The following is a 24,483-nucleotide window of genomic DNA, read 5'->3' as shown; positions in this document are numbered from 1 at the left end:
TGGGTTTGGTTCAATATGTGTTATCTGGTTTATTCCTTATTCACTCTCCCTTTAAAATGTCTTTCTGGAATATTAATATTACAAGTCAGTGTCTGATCTGAGTCACTGCCAATGTCTAACAAAAGCTCCCTCTGTCCCACCACCCCAAAAGAGCTTTATATCTTAGTACTTTATTAGTAAACACCTGTGGCTTTCTTCCAGGGGCTTGTTTAGTTTAACATTTTCCTCTTGGATTTTGTGCTTCCCATCCTGCCAAAAGAAAACAGCCCAGTTTGTTAACTGTTCAGATTGCCAAACAAGTTTAACCATGCAGACATTTTCTTCTGTATTGTCCGAGCTTGGTATGAAGCTAAGCAGCTTTTTTTTTTTTTTTTAAAGGTTAGGGGAGGAATTTAACTTTCAAGATATTTGCCTTTATTCTTTGTTCCGAGTAGTTTCTTAACAAATTATTTGGATAAGACTTGCAACAAATGATTTTCAGAGTAGATAGTTTTTTAATTCTTGAGACTGAAATGAATTCAGAATATATCCTATTTACTTACAAAATGGGCTCAAGGTATCAGTTACTTCTTAGGACAAAACCCTGTTTCCTGGGGTCCCAGGGATAATCCAATTTTGGCTCTCTCACCACTATAGGTGCTAGAGGTCTCTTTCCTAACACTGTTCTCTAGAAGCTTCTACTCCTGCTCTTTAAACCACTCTGTGTTATTTCCCATTTCCCAAGCCTAGTTCCCTCTTTTTCTAAATTTCCCAAGAGAAGCACCTTGAGTATGCTAAACTTGAAATCTTCATGACTTGGAAAACGGTGTACAGAAGCAAATCAACATTTAAGACAATTCTGTTAAAGGGGAATTCAGGATTAGGGAGGGATGGTGATACCATATTATTAAAAATATTAGCTACTAAAATAATCTTAACAAATTGAAAGGATTAAGATGGTCACTGTAGGACAGAGAAGTAAAGGTCAGGGAAGCCTGGTGCTGCAGTCCATGTGGTCACAAAGCGTCAGATATGACTTAGTGACTGAACAACAACGAAAAGATGGTCACTGGAAATTATGGTTATCAATCTCCTTTTCCAAATGAATTCAAGTTAGAGTGTCCTGGAGGCAGACTTAGAATCAAGCTTCCATGTGTCTACCCCAGCACCTGCCTACCACCTAGGTACTCAAGGCCATAGTAATGAAATGTGTTCCATAAGAGAAAATAGCCTGGTCCATCAAGGTAACCTCTAAAAATTGGTCCTCCGTCCATGGGATTTTCCAGGCAAGAGTACTGGAGTGGGGTGTCATTGCCTTCTCCAAAGTAAAGGAACAAGGGAATAACAAACATTACCATTTTGGGTTCTTCTGGCTTCTGGGATCCCTTTCCTGGGATGCTCCTGCTGTTTTGTAACCTTCTTTCTCTTTCCTGTTTTAGCTCTAACTCAAGATGATTCCTGGGATGGGTGGGAGAAAAAAATGACGAAAATTTGGATTTCTGTACTGTTTTCTAAAGAATGCCAAACCCTTTTCTTAGAATTCAGTAATTAAATTTTAATACTTGATTAACAGCATCACTGATTCAATGGACATGAACTTGGGCAAATCCCAGGAGACAGTGAGGTACAGGGAGGCCTGGCATGCTGCACTCCATGGGGTGGCAAAGAGTCAGACATGACTTAGCACTTAGCAACTGAACAACAACAATAGAAACAACCGTGTATATATGGACAACCAGGTTTTAAAGTGCACGTGTGCAAAGTTGCTTTAGTCATGTCCAACTCCGTGACCCTGTGGACCGTAGCCCACCAGGCTCATCTGTCCATGGGATTCTCCAGGCAAGAATACTGGAGTGGGTTGCCATGGCCTCCTCCAGGAGATCTTCCCAATTGAGAGGATTGAACCGGCGTCTCTTCAGGTCTCCTGCATTGGCAGGTGGGTTCTTTACCACTAGTGCCACCTAGTGGTACTATGGTATGTCCACACTATGGACAACCAGGTTTTACAGTAAAATACAATACAATAAAACCAGTAGTACTACAATACATTCGACGTATTTAAGCTTCCTGGGATGATTAAGAATGTACTTTAGGATCTCCCAGTGCCTGCGGGCACTACTCTGAGTATTGACAATTAACACTAACTCTTACTGAATAGTTATGGTCAACTGAATGCTGGTAGGATTCACTATAACTGAAGGATAGTATTCCTAAAATTTCAAGATACCGTATGAAAGCACTGACACTGTAAGTCCCATCACATTTTAATTAGCTATCTCTTTACAGTTATGCAGTCGATCCCCAGTTACACCCTCAACCACTAGTGTCCTTAGTAGCTGTGTACTTGTATATCCAACAACAAACTTATATTTGTTTGAAAGCAGTGCCTTTGGCACAGAGTTGAGTCTCATCTGAGAGATGGTATGGAAGAATGGGCTTCCCAGGTGGTGCTAGTGGTAAAGAACCCACCTGCTAATGCAGGAGATGTAAAGAGACATAGGTTTGATCCCTGGGTCAGGAAGATTCCCTGGAGGAGGGTATGGCAAATCACTCCAGTATTCTTGCCTGGAGAATCCCATGGACAAAGGAGCCTGACATGCTACGGTCCATTGGGTCACAAAGAGTCGGACGTAACTGAAGTGACTTAGCACCCACACACGATATGCTGACTTAGCATGCATGTGCGTGGAAGAATGGTTAAGGGCTTGGAGTCAGAGAAATAGGCTTTTTGAATGTGGCTACACATTAGCTACATGAATTTGGACAATTTAACCCCTCTAAGTTTCCATTTCATCTGAAAGTAGGGGTGATGAGATCACAAACAGGGTTGAAGGGAAGATGTTAGGAGAAACTGCATATGAAGTGCTTAGTAAAGTATCCTGTACACAGTAAGAATTCAGGAAATCCTGTTATTATTAGTGTTGTGTTGGCCATTACAGTCTTTTACTCCATCCTATTTATCTGGGATCTTGGGTTCTAATTTCCTGTTTCTTTGGTAGCAAAAGATGCTGACAAGATTTGGGGAATGCTGGTGTACGTGAAGCTTTCTGGATTCTAGTTCTGGAGAAAGGACTTGGCAGAGACAGAATGGAAATGGCTGGAGCAGGAGACTCCCCCCTACCCCCTGGCTGTCTAGCATCAGTACTTCCCACGACCGCCCTGGCCACCAAAGCTGCGCTTTCTTCACCGCTGCCTGGTGAGCGCCTCCACTTCCAGCTGCAGACTGTTGATCTTGTCTCCAAAGTCCTGCTTGAAGAGCCGGTTGTCCAGTTCAGCAGACTGGCGGCCTCGCTCAGCCTGGCGCAATCTGGATGTGAGCCATATGAACGTGTGATAAAAAACAAAAGCCATGGCGGGGAGGAAGACCAAGTTCACAGCACAAAATAAAACAACCCAAGGAAGAAGGCATGGGGATACACAGAGAGGAAAATAAACTCTGCAGGACATGGGAAGAAATTATGGGGGGAAAAAAGATGGAGGAGGAACAAATCCTTTAACCAAAAAAAGCAAGATGAAGGTGAACCAGGCAGAGGAAAAGCTGATTTTCCATTTTTTTTTTTTTATTCTAGTACTACAGTTTACAGCCATTAGATGATAAACAATAAAACATCACTTTTTAGAAAATCCATACCAAAGCCAACTTCAAGTACACAGTAATTAAAGTTAAATCCACTTTTTTTGTTTGTTTTTATTTCCTAATAGGTTTGGTACTTTATATTTCTGTTTTACACTCATAACTGGAACTTGCAAATGGGCAACTACCTTCTTATGATACGGAATTAGAACATCTTCCTTGTCCCTTTCCTTAACCACAAATATATTAAATCACTGGACACTATACATCAACCTTTACCCAGGCTTCGGGTTTTGACATAATGAAAAGCCTTTGTCAGAGTCTGGACATCTCATTCCTTTTCCATATCTACCACATAGTGTGTGACTAAGTGGACAAGCGTTTCAGCACTGGGCCTGCCTAAGATTCCTGACCATATTCTCTGGAAGATTCTGATGAATGTTTTCTCCCATATATCCTATAACTTTGCACCTATAAAAAGTATGTTCTAAGGTGAAGTATCTGGGGCTCTCTCTAATAGAATTTGGAAGCATGCTATGTGTAGTCTTTAAAATGTTTTATTTTGGTGTTTGAGCACTCCTTCCAAATACTCATAGAAAAGGCAACTCATCACCATAAAAGGGTGATGAAGATAAGAATAGATGCAAAATTATAAGAAATAAACTAAGTTCAAAAGCACAGGAGCTTCCATGAGGTTGGCCATAGGCTCTTTGACTTGACTTTGGCTCAAGTCTGCAAGGACCTATAAAAACACACCTATAAAAATCTATCTTACCCTCTTAATCCTGGTTTTTCTAAGGTGATAAAGAATTTCAACAGCTGGAAGCAAAGGGGTTATCTTTGTCCCCACTTAAGCAGCTGAAATGCTGCAAATCCCATCAGAATGAGACAAAAGAGAAAAACAAAAATTTTGCCAAGCCTTTTTTGAAGTAATAAAGGCTTATGTAATGCCTGTCCCCCCAAATCAAGTCATTATAAAAATCAAAGTATTTATAGGATTATTACAATGTAAAGTCTAGGAAGGATTAGATCTGTGGTCACTTAGAAAAAGAAGCCTTGCTAATTACTGTTTATGAACACCTACTGGGAATCTTTATTTTTAGACTAAATAATAACAAATATAAGTTTATTTAAATTTGTCTGTTTCCTACTCTGAAATGGTTTTCTAATAGATTGTTATTTTTCTGAAAACTTAAGCAAATTCCTTTCTGAACAAAAAGTAATAGAAACTCTTAAGTAGAGGTTGTCAACAAGAGACAAGAGGCAGGGAACCATTACTTGGGTCCATGCCTCGTCATCTTTACTTCAAAAGGAAAAGCAGAATAGATTTGAAAAGTGTGTAGCCTATTTTTTTATATAGGAGAGGAGTGTCTGTATTAAAATTGCTTTCTCTGAGCTACCTAAATAGGAAGTGGAACTGCAGGAAAATGGAAGAGGTAGAAGATGACAAATATTAGGAGGGTCTTCCCAAGCTTCCATATTATTATGTTATCATAAGTTACCTAATCACTAAATTTATCTCTATGACTTTAAAGAACTGGAAGGATGCTGTTTTTTACCCCCTGAAGTCACTAAGGCAAAAAAGTTGCAAGCAATCTTGGTTATGGAGAAGAGGACTGTAGTGAAATACTAAGTACTTATCCTTGGCTTGGGGATTAAACCTAGATAACCAAAGTGAAAAGGGGTCATGGCCTACGAGATACAGAACTACTTTAGGAGAGTCCAAAACCGTGTGGTCGTCACCTCTAGTTCATTACATCGCAACGGCAGAACAGGCTCACTGACACAGACATTGTACCTAGAAACTCGTATTATGGGGGACTGGGTTGTAAAGGCATCAATCATGTATGTACAGAGCTTCCATTCCCTAGGATTTTTTTTTTTAAAGGGGTGTTTATATATTGGTCAACTCAGAAGTAATTTCTCAAAGTTTATTTGGTAATTAATTAAGAACTTATACTAAATTTGCTACCTCTGGGGAGAAAATAAAGAAGAAGGAAAAAACACAGCCTATATATCAAACTGTTTTTCTTAAAGTCCAGCAAATTCAAAGTCAATTTTTGGTGACATTTTATATAGAATCAGAGCATAAATGCAATCGCTTTCAGATTTCTTCCTTTTACAATTAAGTTGTGATATCCAACTTGTGAGGTGACCAGCTGTAAAATGCCTAATGATGTTTTGGGATCAGTTTATTTGCTGCACTGTTTAAGGTCTTTGCCTGTTTCACCAAATCCTTTTCACTATGTTAATACAAATAAAAATAAAAATGGAGTGAAAGGGGAATGAGAAAATGAATAAATAGGAAAGACAAAAATAGCAAGAGAATAAGTCAGCTTAATACCTGAAGAGATAAGTCATTATTTCAGTTCTGTCTGCTTTAAATACCAAAACAAAAATCCACTGAAAAATCATCTGACACATTTCAAAAACACAATTTACGAACACTAATATTGATTTGTTAAATCATAAACATACAACTTTTATGAACGAGACAACTTTTGAGATAGACTGATAACTTTTTCATTTACAATCAGCCAAGCCAGAGGTTTCAAGCTTATTTATTAATTTACAATTAACTTCTGAGTCAACAATAATATGCAGTGCTGTTCAGAACCTACCCTGGTCAAGAACCACTCGAATAAAAGAAATCATCCATTCACCTATTCATTTACATGTCTATTCAATGAATGCTTTGGTCACTTGGCACTGTGATAGATCCAACAAGGGAACCTAAAGGGTACAGTTAACTAGCTTCAAGGAACTCACATTCTCATCAGAAGATAAGATACATATATAAAGGTTTATAAGGTAAGACAGGAAGTGAGAAGTGCTATGAGCAGTATGGCTAGGTATAGATATAAGGCTATAGGAATTCCAACGAGGACAAACTGGGAAGAAGTATCAGAGGAAGCTTTGGATAAGTGGCATTTTAGCCTGAACATAAAAGATGTATCTGAAGAACAAGGGAGTGAAAAGAGGAAGGACATTTCTATTTGATGAAACTATTAGAAAACACAGTCAATTCTAAAGGAAATCAACCCTGAATATTCATTGAAAGGACTGATGCTGAAGCTAAAGTTCCAATACTTTGGCCACCTGATGTGAAGAGCCAACGTTGGCTCTTCCAATGAAAAGACCCTGATGCTGGGAAAGATTGAGGGCAGGAGGAGAAGGGGATGACAGAGGGTGAGATGGTTGGATGGCATCCCTGACTCAAAGGACATGAGTTTGGGTGGACTCCAGGAGATAGTGAAGGACAGGGAAGCCTGGCATGCTGCAGTCCACGGGGTTTCCAAGAGTTGGACACAACTTAATGACTGAACAATAACAATTAGGAAAGACACGGATGGGGAATATGGGAAGTGTGTCCAGGGGCCAGTTAGTAGTGTAGTTTTGCTCAAGTGCAAGAAGGGTGATCAGTGGGTGTTACAGGTAGCAAAGTTTTCATGACCAGGGGTACTGTGGCTCATTTAATCTTGAAGCCTTAGCCATTTCTCCTGGCAGCTGAGTCTCTAGCAAGAATGTGGTGATTCCAGACAGAAAGACAGAAGAATAGCATAGGAAGAAGATGTACTTTGGGCAGACTGAGTTGTAGGCACTAGTGGGAAATAGCTGGTCAGGGGATGAAAATATAGAAGGAAGACAGAACTAGAGATCGACAGATCTAAGCACTGTGGGCAGGAGGTGACAGCGGAAGCTGCGGAACTGTTGAGGAGAAAGCAGAGAGAATAGGGAGATGAAAAAGGAGGGAAAGAGGTTCACAGTACCCCTCGATCACCTAGCACTAAAGTCTTCAAAGACTTCAGTAATAAACAGTAACAGAATCACACACAGATTTAAAAGTCCTTTCATCCTTGTACGTATCCCTCCTCTAACACATGACACTGAAATGGTTTTTAGTCACATCTTAAAAAATAACATTTAATTGGCTTTCTTTCTATGAACATGCCTGGTGATAAGCTGGGTGATTTCCACATACTCTCTGTCAAATCTACAGCATGTTCTCCTCACTTCCAGGACTGAATGCCCTAAGTGTTTCACTAGAGAAACAGCAATTTTACCTTTGTTCCAGTTGTTTAATGGTAGCAGCCATCTGATTAGTCTTCTCTTCTAAGCGACTGTTCAGTTCACTTTTCTGTTTTACTCCCAAGTCTGAACTCTGTTACAGAAAAGAATTATGAGTAATGTTTACATTTATATAGAACGTAAAATCCTGAAAAAAGTCACATGTGCCTTAATGGGAAGTAAAGAAATAGAAATGCTTATATATTAATATTTGTCCATCAGTTAATTCCCAAACAGAGAAAAGCAGGAAGCAACATTTAATATTAGTGTTGTTATCGGCAGTTTTGTCTCAAAAATCAACATCAGAAAGTACATCAATTTATCTATATAACTCAGTTGGTAGGTCAGACTTGAGAGTAGATGTGACAATGTGAAAAGTGGCTGTGGCTTTCCAGAATAAGCATACAGGATCCTATGATGGTCTGATTCCTAAAGTGGTTTATTGGCAGCTAGGGCTTCCCTGGTGGCTTAGATGGTAAAGCATCTGCCTGTAATGCAGGAGACCCAGGTTCAGTCCCTGGGTTGGGAAGATCCCCTAGAGAAGGAAATGGCTACCCACTTCAGTATTTTTGCTTGGAGAATCCCATGTACAGAGGAGCCTGGTGGGCTACAGTCTATGGGGTCACAAACAGTTGGACATGACTGAGTGACTAACACTTTCACTTTTCAGCCTCAAAGTGACACCACTCTTTCCTCTTGTATTTAAAGTGCGATTCTAGAGAAGAAGAGGGACAGAGGGAAGCCCTGGGATTTAGGGAGCCAGTGAGCCCATTCCTTGTGCTTCTCGTACCTGCAGCTTGAAGGCAAGTTCATGCTTAAGAGCCCTGAGATCGTCCAGCTGCTGCCGCAGAGACACCAGGGCATCCTGCTTCTCACAGACGTCCTTCTCCAGCATCTTCATAGCCAATTCCATCTCCTGTCTCATGCTGATCTGGATTTCCAGTTCTTTTTCAACATCCTGCCCCCAGAGGGAGACAAATTACTTATTCTCTCTTTCCTCAACTATGTACAAACTACAAAATTCTGCAGGAAAAGGCAGGCCTAAATTCTCAGGTCTGAAGTCTGGCAAAACAGATGTAAACCATCATTGAATACAAAGACATTAACACTAAGAATAAGAATAACCAGGATAATTATAGTAATATTTACTGAAGAATTTACAAATCTGAAAAACATGGTAGGCCAAAGGTAGAGCTATCTAATATGCCTAAAATACACACATACTTGAGGCACATCATTAGATATTAAAACAAACAACTTGTCATGTCCTGTTATAAAAATATGAATTATTACAGTAGCCAGCACAAAATTAAGCATCTGGAATTCTCTTTAGTTTGAAGGTTGTTGACATTTTCAAGATCCCAAGGGACCAAAAAGATACTTTGGGTCCTCAAGGTAACATCTCAGTTACTGGGAACTGTCAATATGGCTGAGTTTTTTTCTATTTTATTTTATATTGGAGCACAGTTGATTAACAATGTGTTAGTTTCAGGTATACAGCAAAGTGACTCAGTTATACATGTACATGGATGTATTCTTTTTCAAATTCTTTTTCCATTTTTATAGATTAAGCAGCATTTCCTGTGTTTTATAGTAGGTCCTTATTGGTTATCTATTTCAAATATAGCAGCTAACTCAAAAATAGGCTGAACACAGAGCTCTGTATTTAATCACTGATACACTGCTTTTTGTATACATGCTCTAATTGAGAAAGGAGGTCAGTATGGCTGGATGAATAAAAAGAGAAGATTTCATGAAACTAAGAGAAATGAATTCAACGTCCAATGACTATTAGAATGAAAATGCAGGTGATATACAGGTCCCTAAAAGTAAAACAGCAATTTGGACTTGACGCTAAGTGGGATCTATTTCAGTGTCCTGAAAGGGAAAGTGATGCAATACATTTATGCTCATTTACTTCTATCATCTTGAAATTTTAAAAATATTACATGAAAAAGATGCATGTATGTTTATATGAAGTTCTCAGCATAAAACAAAGTCAAATAAACCTTGGTTGTTATTATTAAAATAAATATAGTGGCTAACTGAACTTTTATATTCACTTAACACGAGGCCTGCTTTTGTTTCAACCTTACTACTGCTGTGTTATTTGGATGATCACAGATACAAAGACCTGAGGTTCTTCTGCATCCACGCTGTGCCCAGGGCACATCTAGAACCTTGCCTACTTGCTTGGTTTCTTTCTCTGTTAACAAAACATTTATCATAATGTGGTATGGCAAAGTGGAAAATTTTTTGTACCATTTTTTCATTTGCTCCTTAACTGAGGCACTCCACTGTACGTGGCGACCATGACAGAAGGCAACTCAAACCGTATTTTTAAACACTGACATACATTATTTCTAGGACCTTCTTTATGGAAAGTATTTTGAGACTGAATCTACAAACATATAGAAGGAAAATGGTAATTATTTCAAGGATGTTAAAATAACATTGCTAAAGTAACATTAGCAAGAATACTGGAGTGGGTTGCCATTTCCTTCTCCAGGGGATCTTCCCAACCCAGGGATCAAACTCACGTCTCCTGCATTGGCAGGTGGATTCTTTACCACCGAGCCACCTGGGAAGACACAGGTTTATTATTATACTAATATTTGGATAAAATCAATTGCAGAAGTATTTCAGCCCTTATTATACATTCTTATATATGTATATAAATTAATTTCTATGAATATCTTAAGACTAATACTGATGTCGTATTTTTCTATTTATGTATAAAAACAAGAATAAATTCAGAAATAACAACTAAAAGTAAAAGAGGACAAGTCTACACTGATGACTCTTAGTAAGGAGAAGAGGAGCTGACCTATCCGAGGAGACATGTCTTTGCAGGGGTGAGGACTGAGGCAGTAAGAGAGATCATACAGTTTAAAAAGTAGGTTCTATATACCTAGCGTTTTTGCAACACAAACTATAAAAGCAAAAATAAATTAAAAATGAAGATTGGCAAAATTCTATTGGTTGTTGAGAATACTCAAAGCAAGGACTGAGGAAACACTGTAGGGAATATGGGTTAAAAGAATGAGAAAAAAATTCACAGGATCCATAAAATTTGTTAGACTACTACTGATCTTCCCTTGATCTATGAGATAAAACCCCTAAATGGGGGTATTTTAACATGTTGCTGAACCACGAGGACATAAAAGCACAGTTTACCAGTCGCAGTTGTGTCTCTTCCTTTAAGTGCTTCCTGGCTTCACTCAGTGCTTGCCCCTCAGAAGTCCGGTCTGGCTTAGGACCCTTGAAAAGGTAAGTAAAATAGTACACATCTGAGGATGTAGAGAATCCAACAGTTATCGGACACCAGCACTCCTATTCAGTGAGGAAAATGATCACACCAAAGCACATATGACAATGAACGAAGACAATAAAGAAACTGCAGAGGTTCCATAAATATTCTAAGCTGAACTGGGAAATTTTTGCCATTTTGTTTCAAGTCCTTGCAGCTTACCAAACCAAGTGGTAGAAGTCTCAAAATATCAGCCTCTAAGAAACAAAATAGCATTCACTGTAAACTATAAATTGGGCCAAAGTTTCAGTTATTCAGTCCTCCTCCAAAAGATCTCACATCTGGTATCTCCACCCAGACAGCGAGATAAGAGTGAAAGATGAAGGAAAGTGAAAGAAGAAGGAAAGTGAAAGTCGCTCAGTTGTGTCTGACTCTGTGCGACCCCATGGCCTATACTCTAAGTGACTCCATGGAACTCTCCAGGCCAGAATACTGGAGTGGGTAGCAGTTCCCTTCTCCAGGGGATCTTCCCAACCCAGGGATCAAACTCAGGTATCCTGCATTGCAGGCAGATTCTGTACCGGCTGAGCCACCAGGGAAATGAACAGTTCACCAGAAACCTCTGAGCAGTCACAGTTGTCTTGTTTTACAAAATCCATGCATTAAAGTCAAACTTTGCCTGGTGGCTCAGATGGTAAAGCATCTGCCTATAATGAGGGTAGACCCGGGTTAATCCCTGGGTCAGGAAGATCCTCTAGAGAAGGCAATGGAAACCCACTCCAGTACTCTTGCCTGGAAAATCCCATGGACAGAAGAGCCTGGCAGGCTACAGTCCATGGTGTCTCAAAGAGTCGGACACGACTGAGCGACTTCACTTTCTTTTTATTTATGTTGGTTCCCACTCAGAGGCTAGGTACTTACTCTTCAAGAACAATTTAAAAAACTGGATTTCTGGATTCCTAGGTCACAGTAGGTTAGAAACATGAGGCTAAGGAGTAGGGAGACATTTCCAGAAAGAGTAATGCTAACAGCAGTAAGAAATAAAAGATGCCAGTGAAATAAAAGGCAAAAAAAAAAAAAAAAAAGAATCTGGGACAATTAAGTGTAGGTTCTAGAAGCTCTATCAGTTTCAACAGCCCCCTTGAGCAGCACCATTATAACATAGTACAGAATTGCCAATGTTGATAACTATGATCTTCAGTCACCATAAAGGGCCACATGGAGTAAATTATATCCTCTACTTAAGAAGGCTTAGAATTGTGCAATACACAACAGGTTTGCAAAATATGTTGAGACATATATAAAAGGGACTGAGTTATCTAGAAAATTCATTTATATGGGAACTCTTTCCCAGTGATATCAGAGATATACTTCTTATAAAACAGTACCATTATTTCTAAAAATAGTACAAATCATTATATAAAAATGTATATAATGTATATAAAATGCAATAGTGTATATAAAAAAATACATTGAATTAGACTGCTTCTTGAAGTCTCTAAACAGATGTACATGGTGGTGAAGCCAAGGAGTGTCAATAGGAGAGGGGCATCAACCTCCCATAACCTTCATCATTCAAGCAATTCTGCACCCAGTCTCAGGGAAAACAGTGCACTTAACATATGCAAAGGCTTGCTGCTTCCAAGCAGCGTTCTGGAGGGTGCCACCCACCCACCCCTGCTCTTACTGTTAACACAGTGACATGCTCTCACCTTCCGATTAGATTCCAATATGTAGGAGCTTTCTTCTTTAACTCGTTCCATTTCTTCTTGCAAGGTGATAATTCTGTTGTTTGCAACTGCAAGCTGTTGATAAAATTTTGAAAATAATCTTTCTTTTATTAGACACAGAATAAGATAATTCATAATCTGCAAGGACATGATTTTCACGCTTAGGTATTCTAGAAGGAAAGAAAACTATCTATAACCCCACAAAAACTTAGGAGAGCTATCTTGAAAGACAAATATCTCTTATTACTGCTTTTTGTGTAAAAACTTTTTTTTTCCAGTAACAGAATGTTAAGTTATGATCATTTACCTCAAGGGTGTCCCCATAGATAACTCATAATTATATTTAGCTACAAAACCTATTTCTAAAATGTTTGAGAGGTCACCTCATGCTTTGGGACCCATCTTACACACCCTCATTAAGACCTGTTTTTAGGGACTTTTCTGGTGGTCCAGTGGTGTTAAGGTTCTCTTCCCTTTCAATGCAGGGGCGGGCTGGTTTGATCCATGGTCAGGGAACTAAGAGCCCAAATGCCCTGTGGCATGGCCAAAAATTAAAACAAACAAACAAAAAAAGACAAAAAGACCAAAGTTCTCACTCGAAAAGATGCCTTTAAACATCGAAGAGATTTTTCTGTTTCTTTTCAGTGCCTAAAAACAAGGTAATGTTATTGGCAATGTGTCTTTAGGGGACATGTTTATAACACTGTCCCAAGGGAGGGAAGAATGCGGTGGAAACACTCTCCTTCTCTGTATGTGTGGAGATTAGCTCCTGAGAGAACGGCGAGGGGCCTGAAGGAGGCTGGGAAAGGCGCTGAGCAGCTCCTCTCAGCCTCGCTGGTCTCCCTTTTTGTTGTCTCTACTTGGCTCCTGTTCTACTGTGTAAGTACAGCATCCAGGCTCTGGTGAGCTTTCTAGAGGTGGGTCTGACAGCCCATTTCTCTCAGAAGTGACTCTGGGCAAGCAGGTTGGTGCTCTTGATCCAAGCGCACCTCAGATGGCTTCTTCCAAGGTCTCATCGTCAAATAAACATTAGGAATGACGACTCCAGACCCAAGTGGACTCTCTAAGTCAGCTTTACCAACACAAAGCGGATATTTATTTATCCTCATCTGCTCAGTTCTTTTCATCTTGTCCTGTGCGCTCAGTCGCTTCAGTCATGTCGGACTCTTTGCGACCTTATGGACTGTAACCTGCCAGGCTCCCCTGTCCGTGGGATTTTCACGGGAAGAACACTGGAGTGGGTTGCCGTTTCCTCCTCCAGGGGATCTTCCCAACCCAGAGGATGAACCGTGTCTCTTGTGTCTCCTGCACTGGCGGCAGGTTCTTTACCACTAGCGCCACCTTTGCTCTACTAGTTCAGATTTCAGGAGGGAAGAGAGGTCCTTCTAGGTTTAGTTTAGTTTAGTTTTGTTTTTTTAACTGGTCCCTTTAAATCAAAAATAGATGGAAATGAGAGAGGGAAGACCTTATTAGCCTTATCTGTTATTTATAAAGTCCACACACAGTACTTGCCCATGATTAATATTGCTGGTAAAATAAACTTAGGCCAAGAAGACAAGTCCCATGACTTAGGAAATAAAATTAATGATTTTATTTACTGAGTGCATGTGACGGATGTGTCAGGCACTATAAGTGTTAGTCGCTCAGTCATGTCCCACTTTGCAACCCCATGGACTAAGCCCGTCAGGCTTCTCTAAGCTGCCAGGGAAGCCCCAGGAATACTGGAGTGGGTGGCCATTCCCTTCTCCCGGGGACCTTCCTGACCCAGAGGTCGAACCTAGGTCTTCCTACATTGCAGGCAGATTCTTTACCAGCTGAGCCACCAGGGAAGCCCACTATCCAGGTCCTTATGTATTAACATCATTTAATGCACACAAAAAGTTTATTATCATTCTTGCCCCATTTTGCAGATAAGTAAACCAAAGAACAGAAGCTTAAGTAACTGGCCCCAGATCAGAGAGCTACCAAGCACCAGATCAGGGACAGGAACCCAAAGAGCCTAGCTGTGGAGAGCATGCTTAACTGCTATCCCACATCGCCCCAATATACCAGCAACAGAATCACAGTAGAAAATTTTTATGCACAATGTTTCGAAAGCCTTGTGGGATAAAATTCTAAGGATCGTATCCATAAATTAAAAGTTTTAATATAATTTAAGAATCTATGTCCAAACATAAGATCCACAGAACTGAGCAATAAGGGAGGTGTTTTAAAGTCATAACAGTGAAAACGTTAGTTCTGAAAAAAATCTGATTAGATGGCATTTCTTAACTAGTGCTTTAACTTGCTTTTCTGTTTGTACTTTAGTTATTTATTTATTGGCCATGCCGCACAGCATGTGGAATCTCAGTTTCCCAACCAGGGATTGAGCCCATACACCCTGCAGTGGAAACTAGGGAGTCTTAACCACTGGACCACTAGGGAAGTCCCTAACTTGTTTTTTTAAGACCAAATTATTTTCTGAAGTATAGATGATTTACAACATTAGATTGGTTTCAGGTGGATAACATGGTGATTTAATATTTTTATAGGTTATACTTCTGTATATACAATAGATTATATACTTTTATATATTCTAACCTTAAAATTATAAAATATTGGCTAGATTCGCTCTGAAAGTGAAAGTTAGTCGCACAGTTGTGTCTGACTATTTGTGACCCCATGGACTGTAGCCGTCCGGGCTCCTCCGTCCACAGAATTCTCCAGGCAAGAATACTGGAGTGGGTTGCCATTTCCTTCTCCAGGGGATCTTCCTGACCCAGGAATCAAAACTGGGCCTCCTGCATTGCAAGCTGATTCTTTACCAACTGAGCCACTAGGGAAGCCATATTCCCTTTACTATATAATATATTCTTGTAGTTTATTTATTTTATACATAACAGTTGTACCTCTTAATTTTTTCTACCCCTATCTTGCCCCCTCCCCACTGTTTACCACTAGCAAGTTCTCTATTATCTCTGAGTCTGTTTTGTTTTATATTCATTTTTTTGATTCATGTTTTAGATTCTACATTCCACATTTAGATAACAGACAGTATTTGTCTTTCTCATTCTTATTTTACTAAGCATAATAGCCTCCAGGTCCATCTACGTTGTGGTATTTAACCACCTTTATTTCACTATAGGATAGTTATAATTTGAAAAAGAGAAGATAAAGTCTTTGTCATCTGAAAAATTTTATTTAAGGTTTCTCATAGAAACATTTAATGCTATTGAAGAAAAAAATATATTGTTGGTAAGCTAGGGAAAAAATATTAATCAGAAGTAAAGTATGACATTATATTTTAATTCTTATTTTAGGGACTTTTCTAAAAGTTTTCACATGCATATTCTTATCTGATCTTCAGGGTAATTGTGAGGCTAAAAGGGGAAACACTACTTTGCCAGAGAAGGAACTGGGTCTCTTGAGGGTCAAGTGACTTACTTGCTCAGGAGCACATGACGTGTTAAAGCATGACATGTAAGCAGGAATTACCAGTCTTCTGACCAGTGTTCTTTAGGTTATATACCTCATCACTCTATCACCCCAAGGAGAAAATAAAACCTGTAAAGGGGGGAACTCGCCAATCCAGCACACATAAATCAATGCCTGGCAGATGTGAGTCTGTGTCTAGCTCTGGGACATACACAGTATCCAAAATGTTCAATGAATAAATAAATGATAAACACATTATCTTACTGAACATTAACTCTAGGCTAGACCAGATAAAACATTCACACAGAAAGCAAAATATTTGATCAAACCAGGTTCTAACCCTACATAGTCCAACTGGATAACTGAGATACTTGACATAAGCCAGCTGGCCACTCTTGGTCAGAACAAGGAGTACTAGGGTAGATATTATCTGAAAAATCAAGTCCTATATTTCTGAGGCTTCAGAGAAACTCTTTTCCACTAATGCATTTTATTAAATTCTATTAAGTCAATCGAACAATTTCTAGAACACTTACCTCCTCTGTCAGTTTAGTGTTGGATTTTTCTAATGCATCCACTTTTGCCTGAAGGTTGTTTACAGTAGCACTATGAAGAGAAGAAAAAAATTAAGTCTCTTTTGAGACGCAGAACAATATCCTATATTTTCTTTTAAAACACCCATCATACTTATCATTCATTGTTTACTGTCTACAATTCTCAATAGGCTTATAGGCTCTAAGACACTTACAAGGTGATGGGTATCTTACCTGCTACATTCTTGGCACTAAAATTTGTGTTGTTTTTTTCCCCTTGGGAGAAAAGTACTGTTTACTCAGATCTTGTTCATGTTAATCATCCAGCCAAAGTATTGGCCCCTGAGAGGTTACTTCTCTGTCAGTGAGTCAATTAGGGCTTATTCTCAGCCTATAAATACTTCATCCCCCAAATCAAAATGAACACACCCAAAGGCTTTTTGTGAGGTTCATGGGGCATATGGGATCTCAGTTCGCCAACCAGGGATTGAACCCTCGACCCTTGCAGTGGAAGCACAGAGTTTTAACCACTGGACGGCCAGGGAAATTCCTTAACAAGCATTTGTTGATGAAATTTAAAAGTTCATGCACTACACTGTACTTCAAGGTTTACTTATTTAATAATAATAGTAGGCTACACGAATTATGATGTGCTTGTCACACACCAAGCACTCTTCTAAATGCTTTTACTTGCACAATTTCATTAACTCCTTTCAACAACCCCATGTGCTAGGCACCTCTGCTGCTGCTGCTGCTGCTGCTAAGTCGATTCAGTCATGTCCAACTCTGTGCGACCCCACAGACGGAAGCCCACGGTTCTCCAGGTTCTCCAGGCAAGAACACTGGAGTGGGTTGCCATTTCCTTCTCCAATACATGAAAGTGAAAAGTGAAAGGGAAGTCGCTCAGTCGTGTCCGACTCTTAGCGACCCCATGGACTGCAGCCCACCAGGCTCCTCCATCCATGGGATTTTCCAGGCAAGAGTACTGGAGTGGGGTGCCATTGCCTTCTCCGAGGCACCTCTAACTATACATAAAGAAACAAAAGCACTGAAAAAATAAATAATACTGTTATATAATTCAGGGGCTTCCTTGGTAGCTCAGCTGGTAAAGAATCTGCCTGCACTGCAGGAGACCTGGTTCTATTCCTAGGTGGGGAGGAGAGAAGGGATAGGCTACCCACTCCAGTATTCTTGGGCTTCCCTGGTGGTGCAGATGGTAAAGAATCCACCTGCAACACTGGAGACCTGGGTTTGATCCCCGGGTTGGGAAGATCCCCTGGAGGAGGGAATGGCAACCCATTCCAGTATTCTTGCCTGGAGAACCGCCATGGACAGAGGAGCCTGATGGGCTACAGTCCATGGGGTCGCAAGGAGTTGGACACGACTGAGTGCCTACGCATAGCACAGCACATTCACTGTCAACTGTAACCGTTATCTTGGTTAAGCTAACATCTCCACAGGTCACTGCTAGTTCATTATTAGTACTTGGCCCCCAGAAAAATGTACTTAAATTGTTTTTGAGCTTTCTAGATGGAACCAAGACTGCAATTTATACTCATACTGGTGTAATCACATTTTAGGTCTTACTTAAATTAAAATGATTATCTTTCACAAGAGAACTATAAATAAGATAATTAAATGGATATATTCACTTTTATGAATTATTCAACAGTTTTTTAGACCATCAATGTACTTGAGAATGCCAATAAATTTTGGACAGCTCTCCTTAGGAGAGGAGAGATTATTTTATGTTCTGGTCATGAAAAATACTTGGTGAGTACTTGGTAAATTAATGGTAGTGACGGTGAAAAGAGGGTAAATTAATACTATTGATCCACTATATGAAAAATATAAGGGACCAATGAGAAATCATTAATCTAAAGGCACTACAGTGGTGAGTGCTTCACCTAAGACATGGTCCTGAAATACATGACTGGCTCTACGGAACCAAGACCTCCAATTTCAAGTCTCTATGGCACAAATTTAAGAGTTCTTCACTGAGTATGTTTACATAATCACTAAAACTCTAATTATATATTAATTTTATATTACCTTTCATTAAAGCCCACCAAAACAGGTAAACACCACATATCCAGTGCCTAGGCTCAGAGCTGTGCTAGCAGGAATCCTATATATATATTTGTTGAGTATTGTCTGAATTTATCCTAACTGCTCATCATCAGTTTATCCTTCCCTTCCCTTCTCCCACACCATAATCCCCAGAAAGTAATAGTATTTATTCATTCTTTACTTTAGGTGTCTGTTGAGTTCTTCTACATAGTTCTTCTGATCCAGAATTGCAGTAATCTGGCCATCTCTGAAGGGAAAAAAGATAAAAAATAGAGAAAAAGTAAATGACATTAGAAATACTAAGATGTCCCACCTCCAATATTTTCATAAAACAGGAAGGAAATTATGGCTCAGACACACTGAACCAGAAGACAGACCTGATTAGAACTTCCTTGACACAAGAGACCTGGAGGTTTAAAACTGTGAAGACCTTCCCCGCATATTCATAAAGCCCTTCTTATGGCTTACACACCTTAATAACTTAGGTTACAGGTATAATGTATAATCTATTAGAGGCATTTAAAGAAAAAAATTATCTTCTTGCAATTCAAAGATTTTTTTTTTCTGCTTTGCTGCTGCTGCTGCTAAGTCGCTTCAGTCGTGTCCAACTCTGTGGGACCTGCTAGTATTATTTATAAGAACAATTTTCCATTTGTCATAGGAATTGAATTAAGCTTATTTGGGTAAAATAATAATTGTTCTCAAAGGCAATATATTTGCCTTTAAGTGCTATTTGGTTTCACAATGAATGGTTTAAAGGGCTTTCACAAAGATCAAATGTTTACTATTACATGAGAAAATCAAGTGTGGAAAAAGGAGGTTCACTTCTGGGAACAGCTAATCTAGAACAGACAAAAGTTAGACTTTTCAACTGAAAGAAAACTTCAATGCCACATACCTCTAGGACTACTTAAAGGACAAGCAATATAATTTAGTTCAATGCCTAAGGTTAAACACTTCAGGATAATTATGCTTTCACCTGCCACATTTATGGAGAAGACAATGGCACCCCACTCCAGTACTCTTGCCAGGAAAATCCCATGGACGGAGGAGCCTGGTGGGCTTCAGTCCATGGGGTCACGAAGAGTCGGACACGACTAAGCGACTTCACTTTCACTTTTCACTTTCATGTACTGGAGAAGGAAATGGCAACCCACTCCAGTGTTCTTGCCTGGAGAATCCCAGGGACGGGGGAGCCTGGTGGGCTACCATCTATGGGGTCACACAGAGTCGGATACGACTGAAGTGACTTAGCAGCAGCAGCAGCCACATTTATAATGGGTAAAGGGTAAGCTTGTGACTGCTAATTTGCAAGGTACTGTATGAATATTTTAAAAGCTTTCAATTTTAAAATCATTTTAGAGTTACAGAAGTTTAGTGCTGAGTTCCCATATACTCAGCTCCCTGTAATGTTGACATTTTACATAATCCCAAGATGCACGTCAGAGGGCAAACTGAAGCAAACTGAGAATGCAGTTCTTCTGGTCAAGAAGACCATGTTTTCAAACACTACTTTTGAGAGATGGAGCATTAGATTCCCTTTATAAAACTTTTTATTTTATTTGCCCCTCAACCACATACCAGGAAAATACACTGAACTAAAACCCCTTTTAGGGTTTAGCAGGCACAATAGATATTTTTTATAAGACTCTATTAGAGATATATCATCAGAAATAATTTCAGCAAATCTCTTAAAGCAGGACAGTTGTAAACTTTAAACACTATCAAACAACATTGAAGAAAAAAAGAAAGCAAATTTTCTTTGCACGTACCCTTCACTACCTTTACTGCTGTTCCCATCCTTGAGGTACATTGAAAAATCTATAACTCCAACCTACAGAGAGAATTTTCAGAATTTAATATAAAATTAGATACTTTTACCAAGCCATAACATATGAATTTGTGCAAACTCTGGGAGACAGGGAAAGACCGGGGAGCCTGGCACAATGTAGTCCATGGGGTTGCAAAGAGTCGGACACGACTTAGCAACTGAACAACAACAAACAAAATGTCTCTTTCTAGGCGCTTAAAAACAGTATTATAGTCATGACAATTACTAGGAAATTTTAATAAAAACTTAATGTTTTATTATAATCCAGAATTGACAAGGGTTGTAAGACTCAAGACTAAGTCAGTAGGATATGACTAAGAAAGTCAACAGAACACTTAACATAAACTTAAGGTTTTGTTTGGCTTCTCTGGTGGCTCAGTCAGTAAAGAGCCTGCTGGCAATGCAGGAGACCTGGGTTCGATCCCTGGTTCGGGAAGATCCCCTGGAGAAGGAAATGGCAGCCCACTCCAGTATTCTTGCCTTGAGAATCCCACAGACGGAGGAGCCTGGTGGGCTACAGTCACTAAGTGGTGTCTGACTGTTTTGTGACTCCATGAACTGTAACCCACCAGTTACAGTTACAGTCCCTGACCTGGGCATCGAACCCGAGTCTCCTGCTTGGCAAGCAGGTTCTTTACCACTGAGCCACCTGGGAAGCCCAAATTTAAGGTTAACTGAATATTAAATAAATTAATTAATTAAGGTTTAACATTTTTTTCTCTTTTTCTTTTTTCAAATATTCTACTATTAAATTCCTGTGTATATATTTTGGTCTATACGTTTGTGTGTGTGTATGTTTGCCACTGAACCACGTAGCTATATATATATATAGATATAGATATATATATATATCTTTAATATTTTTAATGGGAAAATATTTTTAATGGAAATCACTGTTAAGACAAGAATTTGAAAAATATTCATTATGTATAATTTTTTATATTCACATCAAAATTAAAGAAAATTCTATTTATGACTCAGAATTTCTGCTAATTTGGTTGATATAATCTGATGAATCCAAATTCTGAGATAACTCAGACTGATACACTAGGCCACCGAGTATCTCTCTCATACCTGAGAGTCCAAATCTTCTCCCTTCATACAGAAATTGGCATCAATGACATTCAGGCCCACCAACAGACCAGCAATTATAGCTCCTTCTTCTTCCATCATGAGGGCATTGGGTTCATAGAATTCACTGCAAGAGAAATCCATGGAATGCTCTATGTAATAAAACCTCAAGAATCCAGTGATGTAATCATGAGACAAGAAGTAAAGCATTTGTCTTGTGGTTAAATATGGTCACCTATGATATTACTTGGATACTTCATTTTAGATAACAGGTACATGAACAGACTCTAGAAAATAGACTAGCAGAAAGAAAAGTGATCAGAACTGTGTTTTCACTGAAGTGAGTATTCATGCTTTCCCACATATTTATATTTGCAACGCACCAGGGGATAATTTTTCAATCTTTCATGCATCTAAAAAAATCATTAAGTTTGTTTTTAAAAACTACCTTTTTATTTGATCTGCTTTAGTTTTTATTTTACTAAATATACATATTTTAATTTCTCTTTTACATTGAAGTATAGTTGATTTACAATATCATGTTATTCAGATATACAACAAAGTGATTTAGTAATACATATACATATATCCATTCTTTTTCAGATTCTTTCCCATATAGGTGATTAGAAAGCATTGAGTAGAGTTCCCTGTGCTATACATCAGGTCCATGTTATCTATTTTATATGTAATAGTGTGTACATGTCAATCCTAAACTTCTAATTATCCCTCCCTCCTCGATTTGCTTTATTTTAAATTCTATTTAAGTACCACATTCCTTTAACATAGTGAATAAACATTTAAAAAATGTAACTGTCAAATTAGTTACATTCTTTCGCTTTAGGCTAATTAGCAGAAGTTGCCTAACAAGCATGTATAATAGGTTGAGGATGATTTAAAATGCTTGTTATCTTTTATTTAATAAAATCAGTTTTCATTACCAAAAAAACAAACAAAAAAAAAACAGCACAAAAAGAGGTACACAAGAAACCCTGTAATTCTACCCACCAATGACCTGTTAAGACCTTGATATATAATGTTTCAGATCATTTATGGAGACATATACTAAAGGTCCATCTAGATAAGGCTATGGTTTTTCCAGTGGTCATGTATGGATGTGAGAGTTGGACTGTGAAGAAAGCTGAGTGCCCAAGAATTGATGCTTTTGAACTGTGGTGTTGGAGAAGACTCTTGAGAGTCCCTTGCACTGCAAGGAGATCCAAGCAGTCCATCCTAAAGGAGATCAGTCCTGGGTGTTCTTTGGAAGGAATGATACTGAAGCTGAAACTCCAATACTTTGGCCACCTCATGTGAAGAGTTGACTCATTGGAAAAGATCCTGATGGTGGGAGGGATTGGGGGCAGGAGAAGGGGACGACAGAGGATGAGATGGCTGGATGGCATCACCGACTCGATGGACATGAGTTTGAGTGAACTCTGGGAGCTGGTGATGGACAGGGAGGCCTGGTGTGCTGCGATTCATGGGGTCGCAAAGAGTCAGGCACGACTGAGCAACTGAACTGAAGGGAACTGATACTTATTTTTGAGGGATACTAAAAGGGCTGCTGCTGCTGTTGCTAAGTCACTTCAGTCGTGTCCGACTCTGTGCGACCCAATAGACGGCAGTCCCCCAGGCTTCCCTGTCCCTGGGATTCTCCAGGCAAGAACACTGGAGTGGGTTGCCATTTCCTTCTCCAATGCATGAAAGTGAAAAGTCAAAGTGAAGTCGCTCAGTCATGTCTGACTCTTAGTGACCCCATGGACTGCAGCCTACCAGGCTCCTCCGCCCATGGGATTTTCCAGGCAAGAGTACTGGAGTGGGTTGCCAGTGCCTTCTCCGACGAAAAGGGCATTATACCATTAAATCATTGTGAATTTCTTTTTGTCTTAACAATACTGTGAGTATCTTTCTATTTCAATAGATAATTTTCTGCAGTTTCATTTATACTAGTTTTATACCATTCCACTGTATGACTGTAGTATAAGTATGTTCAGCCAAAACTCCCTTTTCCTTAGCCAACTCTCTAATCAACAGTTAGGCTAGTTTTGGCCTGTTCCCACAACTAATTCCACAGACCAGGCATAATGTGCTGAAAATGACTTTGAAATAAAAAAGTAAAAGAGAAACAAAGTACTTGAATGATTCTGAATGGATACAAATCCTAGAAGACCCCTGAATAATTAAATATTCTTTCATGATGTACCCAAATTATCATTACATATAGATGAAATGACTTGAAATATTAATTTCAACCAATTTGATATCATAACTGAAACATCACTGCAATCTACTTGTTTTCAACAAAGTCACTTGGGACTGACTGTTCATGGTCAACCTCAATGATTGGTAATAATACATTTCATTGATGTGAGTTTCTCTTTTCTTTTTGATTCTCTATTAAAAATATTAACAAATGGTAAAACACTTCAAAAGCAGCACATGGATAATCTGCAAATTACCATCTCTCTTGATAACTGCACACATATTAATAGCCTGTGAAGAAAACTAAGAATTGGAATGAACAAGGTTCTTTAACACTTTATTCTTTCCCCAAAACCATACAGTACACATTTTCCTTTGTCTGGCTTCCCTTGTGCTTTATATGTGAGGTTTGTACATATTGTTGTATGCAATGGTAGCTCATTTGCTTCCAATGCTGGACAGTATTCCATTGTAGGAATAAACTACAGTGGATCCATTTCATTTGCTCTTTCAGTTGTACAGTCGACAGTACTTTTATGAACACTATTGCACATGGTTTTTGGTAGATATACACATGCATTTCTCTTAAGACATACCCAGGGTGTGAAAGTGCTGAGTCAAAGTGATTGAAAATGTTCTGTCTAGTTCATAAGACTGAACCCATTTAACTTTGGTGCTCTGTGGGTAAAGATCAAATTCTTTGGACCTCACTTTGAATCAATAATTTTGATTCAAATAATTTTGATTGAAGACACTCCCCTGTA

General features: G+C 39.0%; 1 protein-coding gene and 1 non-coding gene across 24 annotated transcripts in view; one reads left to right on the top strand and one right to left on the bottom strand.

The window, feature by feature from the left end:
- The window catches only part of RUFY3 (RUN and FYVE domain containing 3), a 92,632-nt gene that overhangs the window by 5,688 nt on the left and 62,461 nt on the right, over positions 1-24,483 (bottom strand). For 6 of the 23 annotated variants that reach the window (XM_070790921.1, XM_070790904.1, XM_070790914.1 and 3 more), the window contains 11 exons: positions 21,524-21,647; positions 20,391-20,452; positions 18,800-18,865; positions 16,552-16,621; positions 12,584-12,676; positions 10,799-10,882; positions 8,412-8,579; positions 7,618-7,715; positions 3,167-3,286; positions 1,335-1,437; positions 170-249 (listed from right to left, as the gene is read on the bottom strand). In XM_070790921.1, the coding sequence (XP_070647022.1) occupies positions 170-249; positions 1,335-1,437; positions 3,167-3,286; positions 7,618-7,715; positions 8,412-8,579; positions 10,799-10,882; positions 12,584-12,676; positions 16,552-16,621; positions 18,800-18,865; positions 20,391-20,452; positions 21,524-21,647 (1,068 nt within the window). Of the gene's footprint in view, positions 1-169; positions 250-1,334; positions 1,438-3,166; positions 3,287-3,521; positions 5,797-7,613; positions 7,716-8,411; positions 8,580-10,798; positions 10,883-12,583; positions 12,677-16,551; positions 16,622-18,799; positions 18,866-20,390; positions 20,453-21,523; positions 21,648-24,483 lie in introns of those variants that run through there. The other 17 variants (XM_070790905.1, XM_070790907.1, XM_070790913.1 and 14 more) reach the window with 6 other exon arrangements.
- TRNAY-GUA (transfer RNA tyrosine (anticodon GUA)) lies at positions 8,079-8,150 on the top strand. The gene has a single exon. It is a non-coding gene; the product is annotated as a tRNA-Tyr (tRNA).

This window comes from Bos indicus, chromosome 6 (assembly GCF_029378745.1).
Source record: "Bos indicus isolate NIAB-ARS_2022 breed Sahiwal x Tharparkar chromosome 6, NIAB-ARS_B.indTharparkar_mat_pri_1.0, whole genome shotgun sequence".
NCBI lineage: Eukaryota > Metazoa > Chordata > Mammalia > Artiodactyla > Bovidae > Bos > Bos indicus.
This window is presented reverse-complemented; position numbering and strand designations above follow the sequence as displayed.